Source organism: Leopardus geoffroyi, chromosome C3 (genome assembly GCF_018350155.1).
Source record: "Leopardus geoffroyi isolate Oge1 chromosome C3, O.geoffroyi_Oge1_pat1.0, whole genome shotgun sequence".
Taxonomy (NCBI): Eukaryota; Metazoa; Chordata; class Mammalia; order Carnivora; family Felidae; genus Leopardus; species Leopardus geoffroyi.
The window spans coordinates 18,975,207-18,993,970 of record NC_059338.1 but is presented as its reverse complement, the minus strand read 5'-3'; the positions used below and the strand labels follow the sequence as shown (position 1 = coordinate 18,993,970).

The window sequence follows — 18,764 nt, the reverse complement described above, 5'->3', positions numbered from 1 at the left end:
ATTTGAAAGAAATTACGGTAGTTAATATATTTTAAATACACTGAGTACTTTAATGTATTCACATAGAATTTAAATACTAATAAGAAAGGTCAATGGCAATATGGCAATGATGTAATCATTATTTAAATGGAATGCCTTGATGTCATTCTTGTTTTCCAACCTATTCACATGAGATGGGCACAGATAAAATTATAATAAATGTAGAAAAGTAAACATTACATAGACATACATAATAATAGATGCCTGCAAGTCAGACTTTTTAGCAGGCAAACATACAACTCTAATCAACTAATAGAGGCTTCTTAGAGCCAACAAAAGCATTTTCAAAGTAATGTTCTGGCTGAACTGTTTATAGCCCATTTGTGTGTTCCACAAAATAGTGCTGCTTCTAAAAGGGCTGAGTTACATTAAACTCTAATGATTGTGCCTCTTTTATTTAAAGGCTTCCAAAGGTTATGATGAGAAGATATTTATGTACTGTGAAGGCTTCAGGTAGAATGGAGCATTCACTTAGATGCCACAATGTTCTTACTTAATACAAACATAATGAATCTGGATGGAATCCTTGGATCCTTTAGGTAAAATGTTCTCATTATGAAAATCATACCCGACAGCACGTTATCAATTCAGCATTCCATTGCTTTGTTTTTCCAAAATTTAATGAATGCATAGTCTAGTTGCAACTGAGGTGAATTGTATCTTCAGGATGAAAAAAAAACCTGCACCCATAAGTTTCCAATTTATATACAACCATTACTTCCTTATTGCCTTCTCAAGTTACCCCAAAGTCAAAACACTCTGCATTACTTATTATGTACTAGATTATATTACTAGAAAGCAAGAAAGCGAACCAACTAATAACCCCATAATCCTGATAGCTTTTCATGACAAAATTTCTTTTTAGTTCATGCACTTGTTCATCCCAACAAGCTGCAAGACTGGGGTTGGGGGATGGGGATTTGAATCATCATTGTTCATTAGGGCCCCTGGCTGATGGGCCAGCATAACCGTACAGGGCACACTTTGTCAGTGAAAGCAAGTCACATGGCCACACTGATTTTAAAGGACACCAGTAACTGCAATCCTATCCTGTGCCCAGGACGAAGAGACACTGAGTATTTGTATTCATATCTAGCGTTCAATACTCACAGTGTGGTACTTCACTGTCCAGAGAGGACTTCCTTTACTTAAAGTGCTGTTATCAGCACTTCTCAGGATTATTTCAGTACTTTCCATCTGAGTTTTCGCAAAAAAATTTGTAGAGATTGTAAAAGTGATCATGTGTCATTACAATACAAACCGATAATATGGAGAGTGGAAATGAGAGATCTCATAGCCCAAATCAATATTTGTGTTTTTTACACACACACACAATTACACTTTCGGATATACATAATGAAAGTATAATGTATTACTTCATCTGTATATAAAATATAAAAGAAAAAGTAGAAAAAAAGCTTTAGATGGAGCTCTTGAGATAAGAATTTGCTGTAATTACTAACAATAATGTTTTTTTTAATTAATTTAATTAGTTAGTGGGTTGTTTAATTTGTGTTAGTATTAGTCTTCATTGGGTGATACCTTCAAAGAGTCTGTCCCTTACTTTTGGTTGTTCTGTGACAGAATAATCAGAAGGGATGGCAAAGTGTTTTGTCCATCTGAAATGTTAGAATATTCATGTCCATTTTATCTTGCTTAATAATATAATGTTTGAGCCTTTAAGGTAACAGTTTTTCTTACATTCATCTATAAGCATAGCAAGATTTCTGGTAATAATAACAATAGTGAACAATTAATACTTTTTTTTATTTATTTGGTGCTAGAAATTGATTTCAGGAAATGACATGTTTGTTTTAGATCTTTCATGTTTTATTTATTTATTTATTTAGTTAGTTAGTTAGTTAGTTAGTTATTTGCTTTTTTTATTTGGGGTTTTTGGGTCAAATTTAATAGGAAGAAAGAGGAGAAAATAGTAAATCAAGTCAGAATAGATCATGGGATTTGATTTGAATACTCATTACCTGATAAAGATAAGAAAGACTAGAATTGTGCTCTTCAAATATGTATTTACGCATAGTCATCTAGCCTGAAATACTCAGTGATTTAAAAAAGAGTGTATATGGTATGTAAAATACCACAATTGAATCAATCTTCTTGGTTATTTAAAGTCCAACTAATTCACTTGGCAGCTCACATATTAGTCTATGAATGCATGCATATGAGTTTATAAATTTATCACTTTAAACCATTGAAAAAGATATGCCAAAATTCTAGGTTCATGTCAGTCTGTTGACAAGATCATAACGTTTTTTTTCAGCAAATAAAAAAAAATAAATGTTCAAGGGTAAGTCTATAAAGTTTGGAACTGAACAACTATTATTTACATCTTGGTTTAATAAATTACTTCTTAGAAGTATTATATGATTATATAGTTTGAGATATATCACAAAATATTAAAATGTAAATATTTTATTTTTAATTCTTTTAAATTTATTTATATATTTAGAGAGAGAGAGAGAGAGAGAGATAGGGAATGAGTGGGGAGGGCAGAGAGAGAGAGGAAGATAGAAAATCTCAAGCAGCCTCCCCACTATCAGTGCAGAGCCCAATGGGGACTTGATTTCAGGAAACTTGAGATCATGACCTGAGCTGAAATCAAGAGTCAGACGTTTAACCGATTGAGCCACCAGTTGCCCCAAAATTTAAATATTTTATTTTAAATGCTCTTCTTCACCATTTCGAATATACACTTACATTATATATGTATCATATATAATATTATATATACATATGTGTATATATAATACACAGGTACAATTTAGGTAATTTTTTATAAAAAGAAAAGACATAAAAATTGTTAATATCAACCCAGGTTTTGGGAAAAAAAGACATTCTTGCTCTCTTCTGAGGAAACATGAACTAATAAATCCAGCACAGTGTCACTAAAAATCCTGTATTTACTGAAAACAGAACACTGACAAAATTTTGGAGACAATACACTAAATTATCTAATAGTTTTCTTCAATGTAGCGGCATTAGTGTTGTTTGTTAATGCAAACTCTGGATCCCACTTCAGTCCTAATGGATCAGAAAATTCTGGGGTAGAGTTTCTATGTGACTCTGCTAGGTGCTGAAATTTGAGAACCACTGGTAGAACAAAACTGTTTAGATCAGCTGATTTATAGAGGACACAGCAAGAGTTTCTGAAGGAAAGAAACACTAAATTGACTTACTCTAAGGCCGAGTCTTCCCTAGATTCCTTAGTGAATCGTATCTTCTAATTAATCTCCAAAAGACTGGGTGGATTGTTGGGCTGACAAATATGTGCCACACAAGCAAAATATTCATAGTTAGAGACTCTGTCAGAGAGATGCCTCTTTGTTCTGCAAGTATTTACTCTTCTTTATTCTGTGTAAATCTCTTCCCCGCTTCCCCGCCTCTAGCAAACTTTTTTTTTTTCTCCCCTCAGAGACTGCCTAAATATTAAATATCACCTCTCCAAAAGTTGCCATCCTGGTCACTTAAAATAAAATAGGGCCTCACTGTCCACAGCCAGATGGCTGATCACAGCAGGCTGTCTCTGGTAGTTCTCAGCACTTACAGTCCTCTGATATGTGTTTAAAATTTAATTTAATGTCTTTTATTTATTTATTTATTTATTTATTTATTTATTTATTTAACATTTATTTATTTTGAGAGCTAGAGAAGGAGCAGCAGGGGTGGGGAGAGAGAGGGAGACAGAGAGAATCCCAGGCAGGCTCCACACTGTCAGTGAGGAACCCAATGTAGGGCTTGAACTCACAAATTATGAGATGATGACCTGAGCCTAAATCAAGGGTTGGACCCTTAACCAACTGAGCTACCCAGGTGACCCAGTTTTATTTATCTTTCAAACTTTCTCTAGAATGTGAATTCCATTTGGACATGGACAGTATTGGTCTGCTTTACTGATGTATCCTTATCATGCACTGTTTGTTGGTGCACTACAGGCATTTTGTGGGGAAAAATATAAATAAATATAGGACATCTTTATACAATATTACTTAATATTTTATTTGCCAAATAGTAATTGAGTTAAATAACACACCTAGTAGTATTAAGCCTGGTTGAAGGAATTCTTTCCTGTGGAAGGTATTTGAAATTTTTATCAGAGCAACTCAGAATAATTCTGTACAGTTATCAGGAGATGCAGTTCACCATAGTTCTTTTCTGAAGTGTTATTAGTTTGATTTTAACTCAATATAAATGTATAAATCTTTGTTTAAATGTATAAATCATTTATAACCATATTTTCCATTTCCCTAATTTGGCCGAATCCACCTGAAATGTCTTTTGCATCTAGAGAAATTGCTAATCAAGTTGAATTTAGGTTTCAAAATAGGTTGTAAACAATAATTATTGTAAAAATATTTCTCTTTTGGTTATGCTTTTAAAATTCTTCCACAGCGCAATAATATTCTCGAAGTGTTTTACAGGGTCCCATGCTAAAGTGAATAAAGAAAGGAATCATTAGAGTTATGAAAATAAATTCATTCTCTTTTTTCAATTTCCTTCAAAAATAATAAAATATTACCTTAGTGTTTTTTAATGGCTCTACATTCATAATCTATGCGTAATGAAATCATTTTTATGAGTACGTCTTTCCTTGGGAAAAAACGAATCAGGGAAAGCTGTTTCTTTTACGTGACTTATTTTTCCTTTATGTGATTTGGTTTTCAGAATATTCACTCGAGTTACATAAATTATAAATGTTGCTTCTCTTACTCATAGCACATGACATATTATTACAGGCGAGACTCATTGTAATGTGGTGACCCCAGCTAAACTACCAAGTGAACTTTTCAAATGAAAACATTCAGGTAGATTGTGTATTTATGAATAAAAATAAATTTGCTTTTCAGGGAGTTTGGCCGCTGGAAAGTAAATAACCTTGCAGTCGAGAGGAGAAATTTCCTTGGCTCTCCTCTGCCTCTTGCTCCTGAATTCTTCCGCAACATAAGACTCTTGGGACGCCGACCTACCCTGCAGCAAATCACAGAAAACCTTATCAAGAAATATGGGACACATTTCTTGCTGTCTGCTACTCTGGGAGGTACGACTCTTTGAAATATTTGCGCCTATGTATGCTTGTGTATAAAACTGTATAAACCAAGTAAATATGTGCTGATTAATTCAGATAGCTGCAGTTTGAATAATTCTAGAATTCATTCACTAATTTGTTCAATATGTTTACTGAGTTATTACTAAATGCCTTTTATGGTGTTCCCAATGGTGAGGCAGATGGTTATTACCTAGTTCTTACCTGAAGGCAGCCTACACTATAATAACATGCATTAAATATAGTCTTAGTTATTACACTTTAAAATGCAAGGTGATGTGACAAATTTTATTTAAAAAATGAATAACAAACAGTCCAGTCACAAGTGGAAGTCATCACTTCAGGTTGCAGAGAGCAGAAAAATTTCCCTGGAGTAAACCTTAAAGATCTAAAATTATATTTGTAGCACTATTTTAGTATTTTTGATTGTGGTGGATATATGATATGAAAAGATTGATCAATGAATGTCAATTATGATGTACAATGTAAAAGTAGAGATTAATAAAGTCACTTCTTCAATTTATAAATGTTTAAAAATTAAGAAAACGGTGGTTTTAACATCATTAAATATGTTTACTTATCATAGTGATGTATAATTCAGCATTTTGAATACACTTAAATGATATTTGGGGAGGTAACATGTAATAGGGAAAATACAATTTTCCTAAAACTTAAAAGTATCCCAGAATTCCATGTATTTCATTTCTTGCAGGAAATGAGTAATGTCCAGCCATTTTATTTAGAAATAGATGTTACTTTTTCCTATAATGAAGAGCACTGAATATAATTGGGTAGGAAAGCCATGGAAACAGTGATTTCCTGCTTCCTTGTCAGTTCCCCAGTAAGTTTACTAAATACGGGCAAACTGATTCACACCAATGGGGAGGTGGTGTGAAAGGCCACTTAAGTTCTTCAGTTTTCCTATCTTAGAAAATGAGTCATTTCTTTCATTTACCTGCCAGTCCAGTCTGTCAGTAAGTCGTGCCAGTATTTCCCCCCAAATATATCCCATGTCAAACCTGTCTGACTTTTACTTGAACATCCCTAGACCAAGTCATCATGTTTCTCCCAGAATACTCCTAAGGTCATGCTCCACACAGATCCTTATAAAACTTGAATCAGGTCAAATAATTCCCTGTGTCAATTAAAACCTATAACTAGCCACTTAAAATCCAAATGTCTTGCTATGGCTTACAATGCACTACATGAGTGATCTGGCACTGACTTTCATCACAGACCTCAACTTTGCTCTTTCCTCATCATGCTGTATTTTTCAGTGAGAATGACCTTCAAGTGTTTCTGGTCAATATTTCTGCTTAAATGTTACTTTCCCAAAAGGGCTTTCCTGTCCATACCTCCAGGAACAGTGCCCAGTTGTCCACCAATAGTCTCTACTATTTTATGATCTTACTTTGTATTCTTAATTGTATTTATTTTATTTTTTCATGTTTTAGTATTTATTTTGAGAGAGAGCACAAGTGTAAGAGGGACAGAGAGAGAGAGAGGGAAAGAGATTCCCAAACAAACCATGAGATCATGACCTGAGCCAAAATCAAGACTTGGATGCTTAACTTACTGAGCCACTCAGGCGCCTTTTTTATAGTATTTATTTTTATGTGAGATATTTTATTCATTAGTTTCCTTATTTATTATCTGTAATTTCTGCGTATTTCCTTGAAAAAAAGGGACTTGCTTATATTTGTCATCAATTTACTCTCATAGTTAGAAGCACACAATATATCCTCATGAAATATTTTGGTTTGTTTGTTTGTTTTATTTAGATCCTGATTTTTATTTTTATTTTCTTAAATAATCTCTACCCCCAACATGGAGCTCGAACTCACAACCCCTGAGATCAACAGTCACATGCTCTACTGATTGAGACAGCCAGGTGTCCCTGGATCCTAATTTTTTAAAATATTTTTTATTTTTTAATTTACATCCAAGTTAGTTAGTATATAGTACAATAATGATTTCAGAAATAGAATCCAGTGATTCATCTGCTACATATAACACCCAGTGCTCATCCCTACAAGTGTCTTCCTCAGTGGCCCTTGCCCGTTTAGCGATCCCCCAACCCACAACCCCTCCAACAACCCTCAGTTTGTTCTATTTATGAGTCTTTTTTGTTGTTGTTGTTTTGTCTCCCTCCTTGTTTTTATATTATGTTTGCTTCCCTTTCCTTATGTTCATCTGTTTTGTATTTTTAAATTCAACATATGAGTGAAATCAATGTGACATTTGTTTTTCTCTGAGAAATCTTGCTTAGTGTAATACCCTCTAGTTCCATCCACATTGTTGCAAAAGGCAAGATTTCATTCTTTTTGATTGCCGAGGAATATTCCATTGTATGTATATACCACATCTTTATCCATTCATCTGTTGATGGACACTTGGGCTCTTTCCATACTTTGGTTTTTGTTGGTAGTGCTGCTATAAACATTGGGGTGCATTCATCCCTTTGAAATAGCATCCCTGTAACCTTTGGATAAATACCTAGTAGTGCAATTGCTGGGTCATTGGGTAGTTCTACCTTTAATTTTTTTGAGGAGCCTCTGTACTGTCTTCCAGAGTGGCTGCACCAGCTTGCATTCCCACCAGCAGTGCAAAAGAGTCCCCCTTTCTCTGCATCATCACCAGCATATGTTGTTGCCTGGGTTGTTAAAGTTAGCCATTCTGACTGGTATGATGTGGTATCTCATTGTAATTTTTATTTGTACTTCCCTGATAGTGATGTTCAGCATTTTTTCATGTGTCTGTTAGCCATTTGGATGTTTCTTTTGAAAAGTGTCTATTCATATCTTTTGCCCATTTCTTCATTGGATTATTTGTTTTTTGGGTGTTGAGTTTGGTAAGTTCTTTATAGATTTTGGATACTGACCCTTTATTTGATATGTCATTTGCAAATATCTTCTCCCATTCTGTTGGTTGCCTTTTAGTTTTGCTGATTGTTTCTATCACTGTGCAGAAGCTTTTTATCTTGATGATGTCCCAATAATAGCTCATTATTGCTTTTTATTCCCTTGCTTCTGGAGACGTGTTGAGTAAGAAATTGCTTTGGCCGAGGTCAAGAGGGTTTTGCCTGCTTTCTCCTTGAGGATTTTGATGGCTTCCTATCTTAACGTTTAGGTCTTTCATCCACTTTGAGTTTATTTTTGTGTACGGTATAAGAAAATGGTCCAGGTTCATTCTTCTGCATGTCACTGTCCAGTTTTCTCAACATCATTTGCTGAAGAGACTGTCTTTATTCCATTGGATATTCTTTCCTGCTTTGTTAAAGATTAGTTGGCCATACGTTTGTGGGTTCATTTCTGGGTTCTCTATTCTATTCCATCTATCTGAGTGTCTGTTTTTGTGCCAGTACCACGCTGTCTTGATGACTACAGCTATGTAATACAGGCTAAAGTCTGAGATTGTGATACCTCCAGCTTTGTTTTTCTTTTCCAGGACTACTTTGGCTATTCAGGGTCTTTTCTGGTTCCATACAAGTTTTAGGATTGTTTGTTCTAGCTCTGTGAAGAATGATGGTGTTATTTTGATAAGGATTGCATAAATTTGTAGATCACTTTGTATAGTATTGATGTTTTAGCAATATTTGTTCTTCCAATCCATGAGTGTGGAATATTTTTTTCATTTCTTTGTGTCTTCTTCAGTTTCTTTCATAAGCTTTCTATAGTTTTCAGTGTATAAAAATTTCACCTCTTTGGTTAGGTTTATTCCTAGGTATTTTATGGTTTTGGTGCTATTGTAAATGGGATCCATTCCTTGATTTCTCTTTCTGTTGCTTCATTCTTGGTGCATAGAAATGCAACTGATTTCTGTGCATTGATTTTGTATCCTATTACTTTGCTGAATTCATGGATCAGTCCTGGCAGTTTTTTGGTGGAATCTTTTGGGTTTTCCATATAGAGTATCATGTGGTCTGTGAAGAGTGAAAATTTGACTTCCTCCTGTCTGATTTGGATGCTTTCATTCCTTTCTGTTATCTGATTTCTGAGTCTAGGACTTCCAATACTATGTTGAATACCAGTGGTGAAAGTGGACATCCTTGTCATGTTCCTGACCTTAGTGGGAAAGCTCTCAGTTTTACCCCATGGAGGATGATTTTAGCAATGGGTCTCTCCTACATGGCTTTTATGATCCTTCTATCCCTACTTTCTTGAGGGTTTTTATCAAGAAAGGATGCTATATTTTGTCAAATGCTTTCTCTACATCTATTCAGAGTATCATGTGGTTCTTGCCCTTTCTTTTATTAATGTGATGTATCACATTGATTGATTTGTAGATATCGAACCAGCCCTGCAGCCCAGGAATGAATCCCACTTGATCATGGTGAATAATTCTTTTAATGCATTGTTGGGTCAAGTTGGCTAGTACCTTGTTGAGAATTTTCGCATGCATGTTCATCAGGGAAGTTAGTCCATACTTCTCCTTTTTAGTGGGGCGTTCTCTGTCTGGTTTTGGAATCAAGGTAATGCTAGCTTAATAGAAAGAGTTTAGAAGTTTTTATTCCATTTCTATTTTTTGGAACAGCTTCAAGAGAATAGGTGCTAACTCTTCTTTAAACGTTTGGTAGAATCCCCCTGGAAAGCCACCCAGCCCTGGACTCTTGTTTTTTGGGATTTTTTTCTTATATTTATTCATTTTTGAGAGACAGAGAGAGATAGAGCACAAGCAGGGTAGGGGCAGAGAGAGAGGGAGACAGAATCTGAAGTAGGCTCCAGGTGCTGAGGTGTCAGCAGAGACCCCAATGCAGGGCTTGAACTCACAGACTGCTAACTGAAGTTGGAAGCTTAACCAACTGAGCCACTCAGGTGCCCCTGGGAGGTTTTTGATTACTAATTCATTTTCTTTACTGGTTATGGGTCTGATCAAATTTTCTATTTCTTCTTGTTTCAGTTTTGGTAGTTTATATGTTTCTAGGAATCTGTCCAGCTCTTCCAGATTTCCCAATTTATAGTCATATAATTGCTCCTAATATTCTCTTATTTTTGTTTTATTTCTGCAGTGTTGGTTATGATCTCTCCTCTTTCATACTTGATTTTATTTATTTGGGTCCTTCCCTTTTTTGGGATATCAAACTGGCTAGGGGGTTTATCAATTTTGTTAATTCTTTCAGAGAACCAGCTCCTGGTTTCATTGATCTTTTCTACTGCTTTTGTTTGTTTGTTTTGTTTTGTTTTTGTTTTTGTTTTTGTTTTCCATAGCATTGATTTCCACTCTAATCTTTTTTTTTCCCAATCTTCTTCTGGTTTGGGGTTTTATTTGCTGTTCTTTTTCCAGCTCTTTAAGGTGTAACATTAATGTTGTGTACCTGAGACCTTTCTTCCTTCTTTAGGAAGGCCTGAATTGTTATATATATCCCTCCTATGACCATCTATGTTGCATCCCAGAGATTTTGGCTTTGAACTGTGGTGTTATCATTTTCATTGGCTTCCATGTACTTTTTAATTTCCTCCTTAACTTCTTGGTTAACCCATTCATTCTCTAGTAGGATGTTATTTAGTCTCCAAGTATATGTTGTCTTTCCAAATTTTTTCTTGTGGTTGATTTTGACTTTCATAGTGTTGTCGTGTGAAAATATGCAAGGTATGATCTCGATCTTTTTGTACTTGTTGAGGGCTGATTTGTATCCCAGTATGTGCTCTATTCTGGAGAATGTTCCATGTGCACTCAAGAAGATCTGCTGCTTTAGGATGAAATGTTCTGGATATATCCGTTAAGCCCATCCAGTCCAGTGAATCATTCAGAGCCATTATTTCCTTGTTGATTTCCTGCTTACATTGCTGCAAGTGGGGTGTTGAAGTCCCCCATCATTGTGGTATTATTGTCAATGAGTTTCTTTATGTTTGTGATTAATTGATTGATATATTTGGATCCATCACATTTGCGGCATAAATGGTTACAATTGTTAGACCTTCTTGGTGGATAGACTCCTTAATTATGATACAATGCCCTTCTTCATCTCTTGTTACAGTCTTTATTTTAAAATCTAGATTGTCTGATATGAGTATGGCTTTCTCCAGCTTTCCTTGGCAACCATTAGTATGATAGATGGTTCTCCATCCCCTAACTTTCAATCTGCTGGTATCTTTAGCTCTAAAATGAGTATCTTGTAAACAGCATATAGATGGAACTTGTTTTCTCATCCATTTTGTTACCCTATGTCTTTTGATTGGAGCATTTAGTCCTTTGACATTAAGAGTGGATAATGAGGGGCGCCTGGGTGGCGCAGTCAGTTAAGCGTCCGACTTCACCCAGGTCACGATCTCGCGGTCCGTGAGTTCGAGCCCCGCGTCGGGCTCTGGGCTGATGGCTCAGAGCCTGGAGCCTGTTTCCGATTCTGTGTCTCCCTCTCTCTCTGCCCCTCCCGCGTTCATGCTCTGTCTCTCTCTGTCCCAAAAATAAATAAACGTTGAAAAAAAATTTTTTAAAAAAGAGTGGATAATGAAAGGTATTAACTTATTGCCATTGTGTTGCCTGTAGAGTTGAAGTTTCTGGTGGTGTTCTCTGGTCCTTTCTAGTCTTTGTTGCTTTTGGTCTTTTTTGTTTTATTTTATATTTTCTCCCCTCAGAGAGTCCCCTTAAAATTTCTTACAAAACTGGTTTAGAAGTCACAAATGCTTGTAGTTTTTGTTTGTCTGGTAAATTCTTTATTTCTTCTATTTTGAATGACAGCTTTGCTAGATAAAGAATTCTTGGCTGCAAATTTTTTCCAACTCAGCACATTGACTACATCCTGCCACTCTTTTTTGACATGTTAAGCTTCTGTGGATAGGTGTGCTGTGAAACTGATGTGTCTTCCCTTATAGGTTAAGGCCTTTTTTATTTCCTTGCTGCTTTCATAATTCTTTCCTTGTCTGTATATTTTGTGAATTTGACTATGATAAGCCTTGTTGATGATCAGTTTTTGTTGAATCTAATGGGAGTTCTCTGTGCTTCCTGGATTTTGATGTCTGTGTCTTTGCCCAGGTTAGGAAAGTCTTCCACTATGATTTGCTCACATAAACCTTCTACTCTTTTTACCCTCTCTTCCTCTTCTGGGGCCCCTATGATTTGGATGGTGTTCCTTTTTAATGAGTCACTGAGTTTCTCTAATTCTTATATCATGCTCTTTTGCCTTAGTTTCCCTCTTTTTTTCTGCTTCATTATTCGCCATAAGTTTGTCTTCTCTATCACTGATTCGCTGCTCTGCTTCATTTACCTTTGCTTCTGTGGCATCTATTTGAGATTCCATCTCAGTTATTGCATTTTTAACTTCATCCTGACTAGATTTTACTTTTATCTCTACAGAGAGGGATTCTATGATTTTTTCCAACCCGAGATAGTATTCTTATTATTGTGACTCTAAATTCTGTTTCAGATATCTTGTTTATATCTGTGTTGATTAAGTCCCTGGCTGTCATTTCTTCCTGTTCATTCTTTTGGGGTGAATTCCTTCATTTCATCATTTTGGAGAAAGAAAAGAGTTCATAGAATTAAAAATAAAATTAAAAAAATTAAAAAGAATACACAAAAAATCAAATAAAGAAAGCTAGATCCATGGTGTGTTTTCTTCTGGTTGTTGAAAGAAGCTTGATAGAAAAGAGAAGAAAGGGAAATAAAAGAAAAGAAAAGAAAAAAAATGAAAAAAAAAAGTAAGATATGTTTAAAGATTTAAAAAAAGTCATACAATAAAATAGAATAAAATGAAATGAATAAAGTAAAATAGACTAAACAATTTACAAAAAGTAGTAAAATATAGTAGAAAAATAAAGAAAAATCTTTTTTATAAAAACAGAAAAAAAAAGTCTCTTTTTGTATCCAAGAATAAGAAAAATAAAATTAGATGGACCATCGGACAGAATGAAATCCTAACAAAATTACATGCAGTTTCCCCTAGAAATCAAACTATGAAGTACATACTTATAGTATGTACACTAAGCACTAAGCAGGGGGGGAAACTTGTGGTGCCTCTAGGGCATGTTTGATGTAGGTGGACAGGACTTGGTTTAATGACTCTATACTCCACTAGGTGTTACTGCTTAGCTTACTGGGGTGGATTGGTGTGCCATGCTTATGTGCCTATGCGCATGGGCAGGGGAGGTGAAAATGACATCTTCCATCTTCCCAGTCTATAGCATCAAATCTCTGTGCTCTCACCAAATGGCAATCAAGCACCTCTCCTTTGTCTCGAGCTTCCATCCGCTACCTGCATCTCCACTGCCTGGGACCAAGCTGTCAGCCTTCCAAGTGGTACCTACCTCCCAAATTTTATCTGAGATGGGGCTGTGTTTCCAAACCCTTCACTTCTGAAGGTCCTGTAGCTTGAACCTGCTCCTACCTTCTGGAGAAGGGTCTTGTGGAGTTGGGGCCAGTTGTCGGCCACCCTGAGAACAGTCATGCGACTGCACCGCTGTAGATGCCCAATGTCCCAGAAAAATTTCACACGATCATGTAGCAGCAGAGTTTCAAGGACTATGGTAAATCACAACACACATCTGGTGCCAGGCTTCTTCATACTTTAGCATCTTTGTTCCACCAGCAAGTGTGGCTGTAATCTGGGGTCTGCTGGGACCTTTTCCTGTGTGTACACTGCACGGCCTCTACCAAATGTCTTCCTGGCCAGGGAACCATCTTTCCCCGTGTGGCCTGAGGACCCCTTGGACTTTGCTGTCTGCTCCTGGGGATTTGTTCTTCCTACCAGAGCACCGCCAGGTATCCAGCTGCGGAGTTTCCAACTCTGCGCTCCCCCGTTTATAGAGTCCTAAAGGCAACAAAACTTCTCCTTTCTCCCTTGCTTGTTCAGTTCCTGAGAGTGTTTCTACTCTTTTGCTTCAGCTGCTTTTGAGGAAAGTGCTTTTCTTGTACTCTCCCCAGCTCCATCTCTGTCCTGTCTCTGCAAACAAAAAAACTCTCCACGTCCCTGCAGCTTCTCTCTTCCCCATTGTACCTCTCTGTGCCACATACCTGCCAAGGTATGTGCCTTAAGTTATGCAGATTGTTGATCGGTGCTCAGATCAATTTTCTGGGTGTGCAAAATGGTTTGATGCTGACATAGCTGCATTTCAAGAATGAAAGAAACAGAAAATTTCCATGCTGCTCCACCAACTTTGCCCCTCCCCCTTTCTACTTATGAAATATTTGTTAAATTAATATGTGAGATTACACTTTGCTTAGAGGCTGTGGTTTTCAAGTTCACCAAATAGATGTCGAAAATATGATACACACAGAGAGTAACCGAGATCTAATTCAAGAAGAAAGGTGAATGAAAAGCAAACACAAAGAACAAAAACAGTCGGTTAAACAAAGATTCAGAATTGGAGAGAATCAGGATGCAAGCAAGAGCAGGTGAGCAAGGCATGGAGAAGTTGGTAAAGGAAATTCCTGGGCACATTGAGGAAATATAAGTGTCAGGTGGCCTTAAGGAATTACAGGTGGAAGATGTAGATGGTTCAGGGAGACCAGAAAGGTCAGCCATGAAAACTCATTATCTCTGTCCTCCATATATCAATACACTAAATAATATGATGAAGAGATCAGACAAAGCTGGTATTGAAAATTAACTCCCCCACCTTTTTTGAACTAATTGTGAAATTGTTAAAAAATGCTAAGTAACTTCTCTGATTTTAGGTTGTTTTTAGGAGAAAGTGGGAGAGTAATATTTGTGTGGTAGGGTCATGGGAAGATTAATGTCTATGTAGGAAAATACTCTTGGCACACTGTATGGTATGATGTAAACATGCAATGCACTCATGTTATTGTTATTACAGCAGTGCAGATAGAAATAATTATAAAATATCCCAATAATTATAAAAAGTTTTTCTGTGAAAGCTGCATCTATATAGGTTAGTGAGGTCAATGATTATTAATACAATAAAATCTGAAGTAAAAGTGAAAATCATTACTCTGACTTATTTTATTTATTTTTATTTTTTTAAGTTTACTTACTTTGAGAGAGAGACAGAGAGCATGAATGACGAAAGGACAGAGAGAAAGGTGGAGAGAGAGAGAGTCCCAAGCAGGCTCTGGACTGTCAATGCAGAACCCCATGTAGGGCTCTAACTCACAAACCATGAGATTATGACCTGAGCCATGATCAAGAGTTGGACGCTTAACTGACTGAGCCATCCTGTCACCCTGTCTAACTTCCTTTAAAAAGTTCAGTGGTTTGGGAGCACCTGGGTGGCTCAGTCAGTTAAACATCCGGCATCAGCTCAGGTGATATCTCATGGTTTGTGAGTTACAGTACCATTTCAGGCTCTGTGCTAAGAGCTCAGAGCCTGGAGCCTGCTTCAGATTATGTGTCTCCCCCTCTCTCTGCCCCTCCCATGCGCATGTTCTATGTCTCTCAATAATACTTAAACGTTAATTTTTTTTTAAGTTCAGTAGTCTTATACTCCTATCAGGCTTCATTGTGGAGAAGAATTTCAGAATATAAAATATATTCTCCAAATAAGAAAAGAAGAAAGTAACAGGGGAAAGGCAGAGACAAATTAAAAAGGTGACTTTTTAATTGTTTTCATTGCTTTGGCATTGTGAATGCCACATTTGGGCCTTCAGATTGGTTTTTGTTGTGTATGTTTTTATTTGTTTTTATGAACATGGTTCAAAAATCCTTTGTGGGATTAAATCTTTTCTTCAGGTTGATTATTCAATGATGATAATATAGTCTCTTAAAATTGATTTTCTTTAGTTATTTAAGTCTTATTCAAGCGTTTTCTTAAAGGCAGAGTGGAGTAAGGTGGTGCTGGGGGGTAAAGAAGGGGAAGAAATAGAATTGCCATACTCACTAGCCTTCTAACCTCTGACTATTACTTAGATTTAGTGTTCCTTATATTTTCTATTGGAATTTTCTTTTTTTTCTGTAAATATTACTTATGTTTTCTTTCAGGAATCTCTGCTGGATGATGTTAATAATTTAGCTAAAATGCATGAAATTATTTACGTAGCTTAAGGATATAAACTATTTACAATTAACAAGTACACCAGCTTGATTTCAGACGATTTTTTAAATATTGCTGTTGTAATTACACTAAGCCTTTTTTGTTGTTGTAAGTATAGTTTAGTTTTACATGTTTTACCTAGTTGAACATGAAATTGTGTTTTTCCATTAAAAAATGAGATTTGTGGTGTTTAATTGGAGCTAATTCTCTCTCTTGAGTAAGTAACAACCCTAATAATAGCACACTGAGGATGTTATGTATATAAGTAAACATTTTAAATGAAAAGACAGTTGTTTTTGCTTCTTAAGTAACTAGATCTTCAACTAAATTTAAACATTTTTAAAAACGAGTTGAGTATAAAATATTCACTGTCAGTACTACGGTGATGAAAAACAAATAAATGAAAAATGTTTTTTTCCCTGAGTTATTTAGTATATCATATTATTGACTTAGACATAAAATTTTGGATAGCATATTTGAAGCCTTTAATGGGATATTTTATGATAGATAAAGCCAGTGATTGAATTATCTCCCTATAGGGAAAAATAAATTATAAAAAAACCTTCTTCAATCTATATCATTTTCCACATTTATTTCATCTTATAGCTTCCAGACTATTTATCAATACAGTAATTCAGCTTGCTTCTATTTGGATAATGATATCTAAACTCCATCACTGGTTAAATATCTAAACTAAGCTACTCAATTTGAAGAATCAATCTTGAAAAAGATTGCACTACTGGGATATATTGATTTCTAGCTGTGGAATATATTTCATGACTGCTTTTATAATATATTTCATTATAATACAATATATGACAAACACTGAAATAAAAGTGTATCTGTGTACTGAATATAGAACAACAACAAATGAGAATAGGAAAAAAAAGAAAAAGATCTTAAACCTACTGGGTTGACGGGAGAGGGAAGGTGCCCACTATGAAACAACAAACCTAGGTTCTGCACCAAATTAAAAAGACAAAAGACTATGCAAGATGGAGCCCAAAAATTGCACTTAAAATTTTATAAAGCCTTGTAACAAAATGTTTATAGTAATTTTATTTTTTAATGTTTATTTATTAGAGAGAGAGAGAGAGAGCACACACAAGTGCACTAGTGGGAGAGGAACAGAGAGAGAGGGAGAGAGAGAATCCCAAGCAGCTTCTGTGCTGTCAGTGCAGATCCCGATGTGGGGCTTGATCCCATGAACTGTGAGATCATGACCTGAGCGAAAATCAAGAGTCTGACACTCAACCTACTGAGCCACCCTTGTACCCCTATAGTAATTTTAAATGGGACCTGATCCCCATCTCCAGTATTATGCAGATTTGTGTAAGAGTCATTGTTACAGCCCTGAGCCACATATAGTCTCAAGAGCATATGTGTGGTTCCCTATCAACCCAGGCTCTCTAAAGCCTAACACACTGAAGAGGAGAACAAAGCTTGTGCTCTCTCCTGACAAGCACAACCTGTAGAGAAAGAGGAAGAGGTGGGGTTACCCACATAAGTTGCTTTCCTACACCAGCCTCTCTGTTAACTCACTCACTGCACTTCTCCTGGCAGAATCAGGAATGCAGGGACAATGAGGATTGTTTGGGAAAAATACCTTCCCAGGAAGAGGAGTGCAGGAAAAAGTACTCTTTACTTGATAGAGATAGTTTTAAAAACTCAAACTGAAATTCATTCTAGAAGCAACTAGATAATCTATTAAGATTTGTTCATTTGCAACTTTGGAAAATATTTTTCACTCTCAGTAACATAAAAACAAGTCCTGTTTGACTACTGGCTTTGAATGCACAGAGTTTTAAAAGCCATGATTAAATTTTTAGTGGAAATAGTTATATTTTTTTCAGTGCGTGTGGTTTTTATTAATTTTTTTCCTGCAAGTGCTTCTTATGAGAACACATCTTGTCATTACCCCATTTTTCAACTTAAGCATTTTATCAGATAAGTAATTTTTTTTATATAAAGAAAATATTTGCTTTGTTATTACAATGGAAAAACACATGATTGAATGTCCACAGTAGCATTAACTTACTAGCATAGTTATTTATTATAATGAATACTACTGGGGCTCCTTGGTGGCTCAGTTGGTTAAGCATCCGACTTCGGCTCAGGTCATGATCTCACAGTTCGTGAGTTTGAGCCACGTGTCGGGCTCTGTGCTGACAGCTCGGATCCTGGAGCCTGCTTCGGGTTCTGTGTCTCCCTCTCTCTCTGCCCCTCCCCCACTCATGTTCTGTCTCTCTCCATCTCTCAAAAATAAATAAATGTTAAAAAATTTATAATAATGAATACTACCTCAATAACCACATAGTATATAAGTTGTTATGGTTGCAAAGCTCTAGCTTGAAAAGTGTTACCATATGTTGCTTGCATGTGTATTTCTTTCAAGAAGAACAGAGCAGAGTCAGGCAGTAACATACACTATAGGTAGAACAGCAATTCAATTTTTAAAAATTTCCTTGCATCCTTATGAGGGTAAGATTCCAAATATCCTTGTTTAATTTCAGAAATACTCAATTCTCACTCTTCTCTATGTAAATTACATTCTGTATAAAGTGTCCACAGATAGTCTTAACTCTACATCATATACAACCCTCTTTCAAAATTGATTAGTGACTGTGTTTCTCATTTTCATTTGGCCTCATCTTAGGAAATATAAATTATTTTATTTTAGTTTAACTATAACATAATTAAAGGAGCAAATCTGATAAAAAATATATGTAATTTATTTCTTG

The 18,764-nt window shown here is 35.8% G+C and overlaps 1 protein-coding gene across 3 annotated transcripts in view; it reads left to right on the top strand.

Annotated features, from left to right (window-relative positions):
- Positions 1-18,764, top strand: part of BRINP3 (BMP/retinoic acid inducible neural specific 3) — a 413,695-nt gene that overhangs the window by 194,381 nt on the left and 200,550 nt on the right. For all 3 annotated transcript variants that reach the window (XM_045455783.1, XM_045455784.1, XM_045455785.1), the window contains exon 3: positions 4,902-5,092. In XM_045455783.1, coding sequence (XP_045311739.1) covers positions 4,902-5,092 — 191 coding nt within the window. The remainder of the gene's footprint in view (positions 1-4,901; positions 5,093-18,764) is intronic.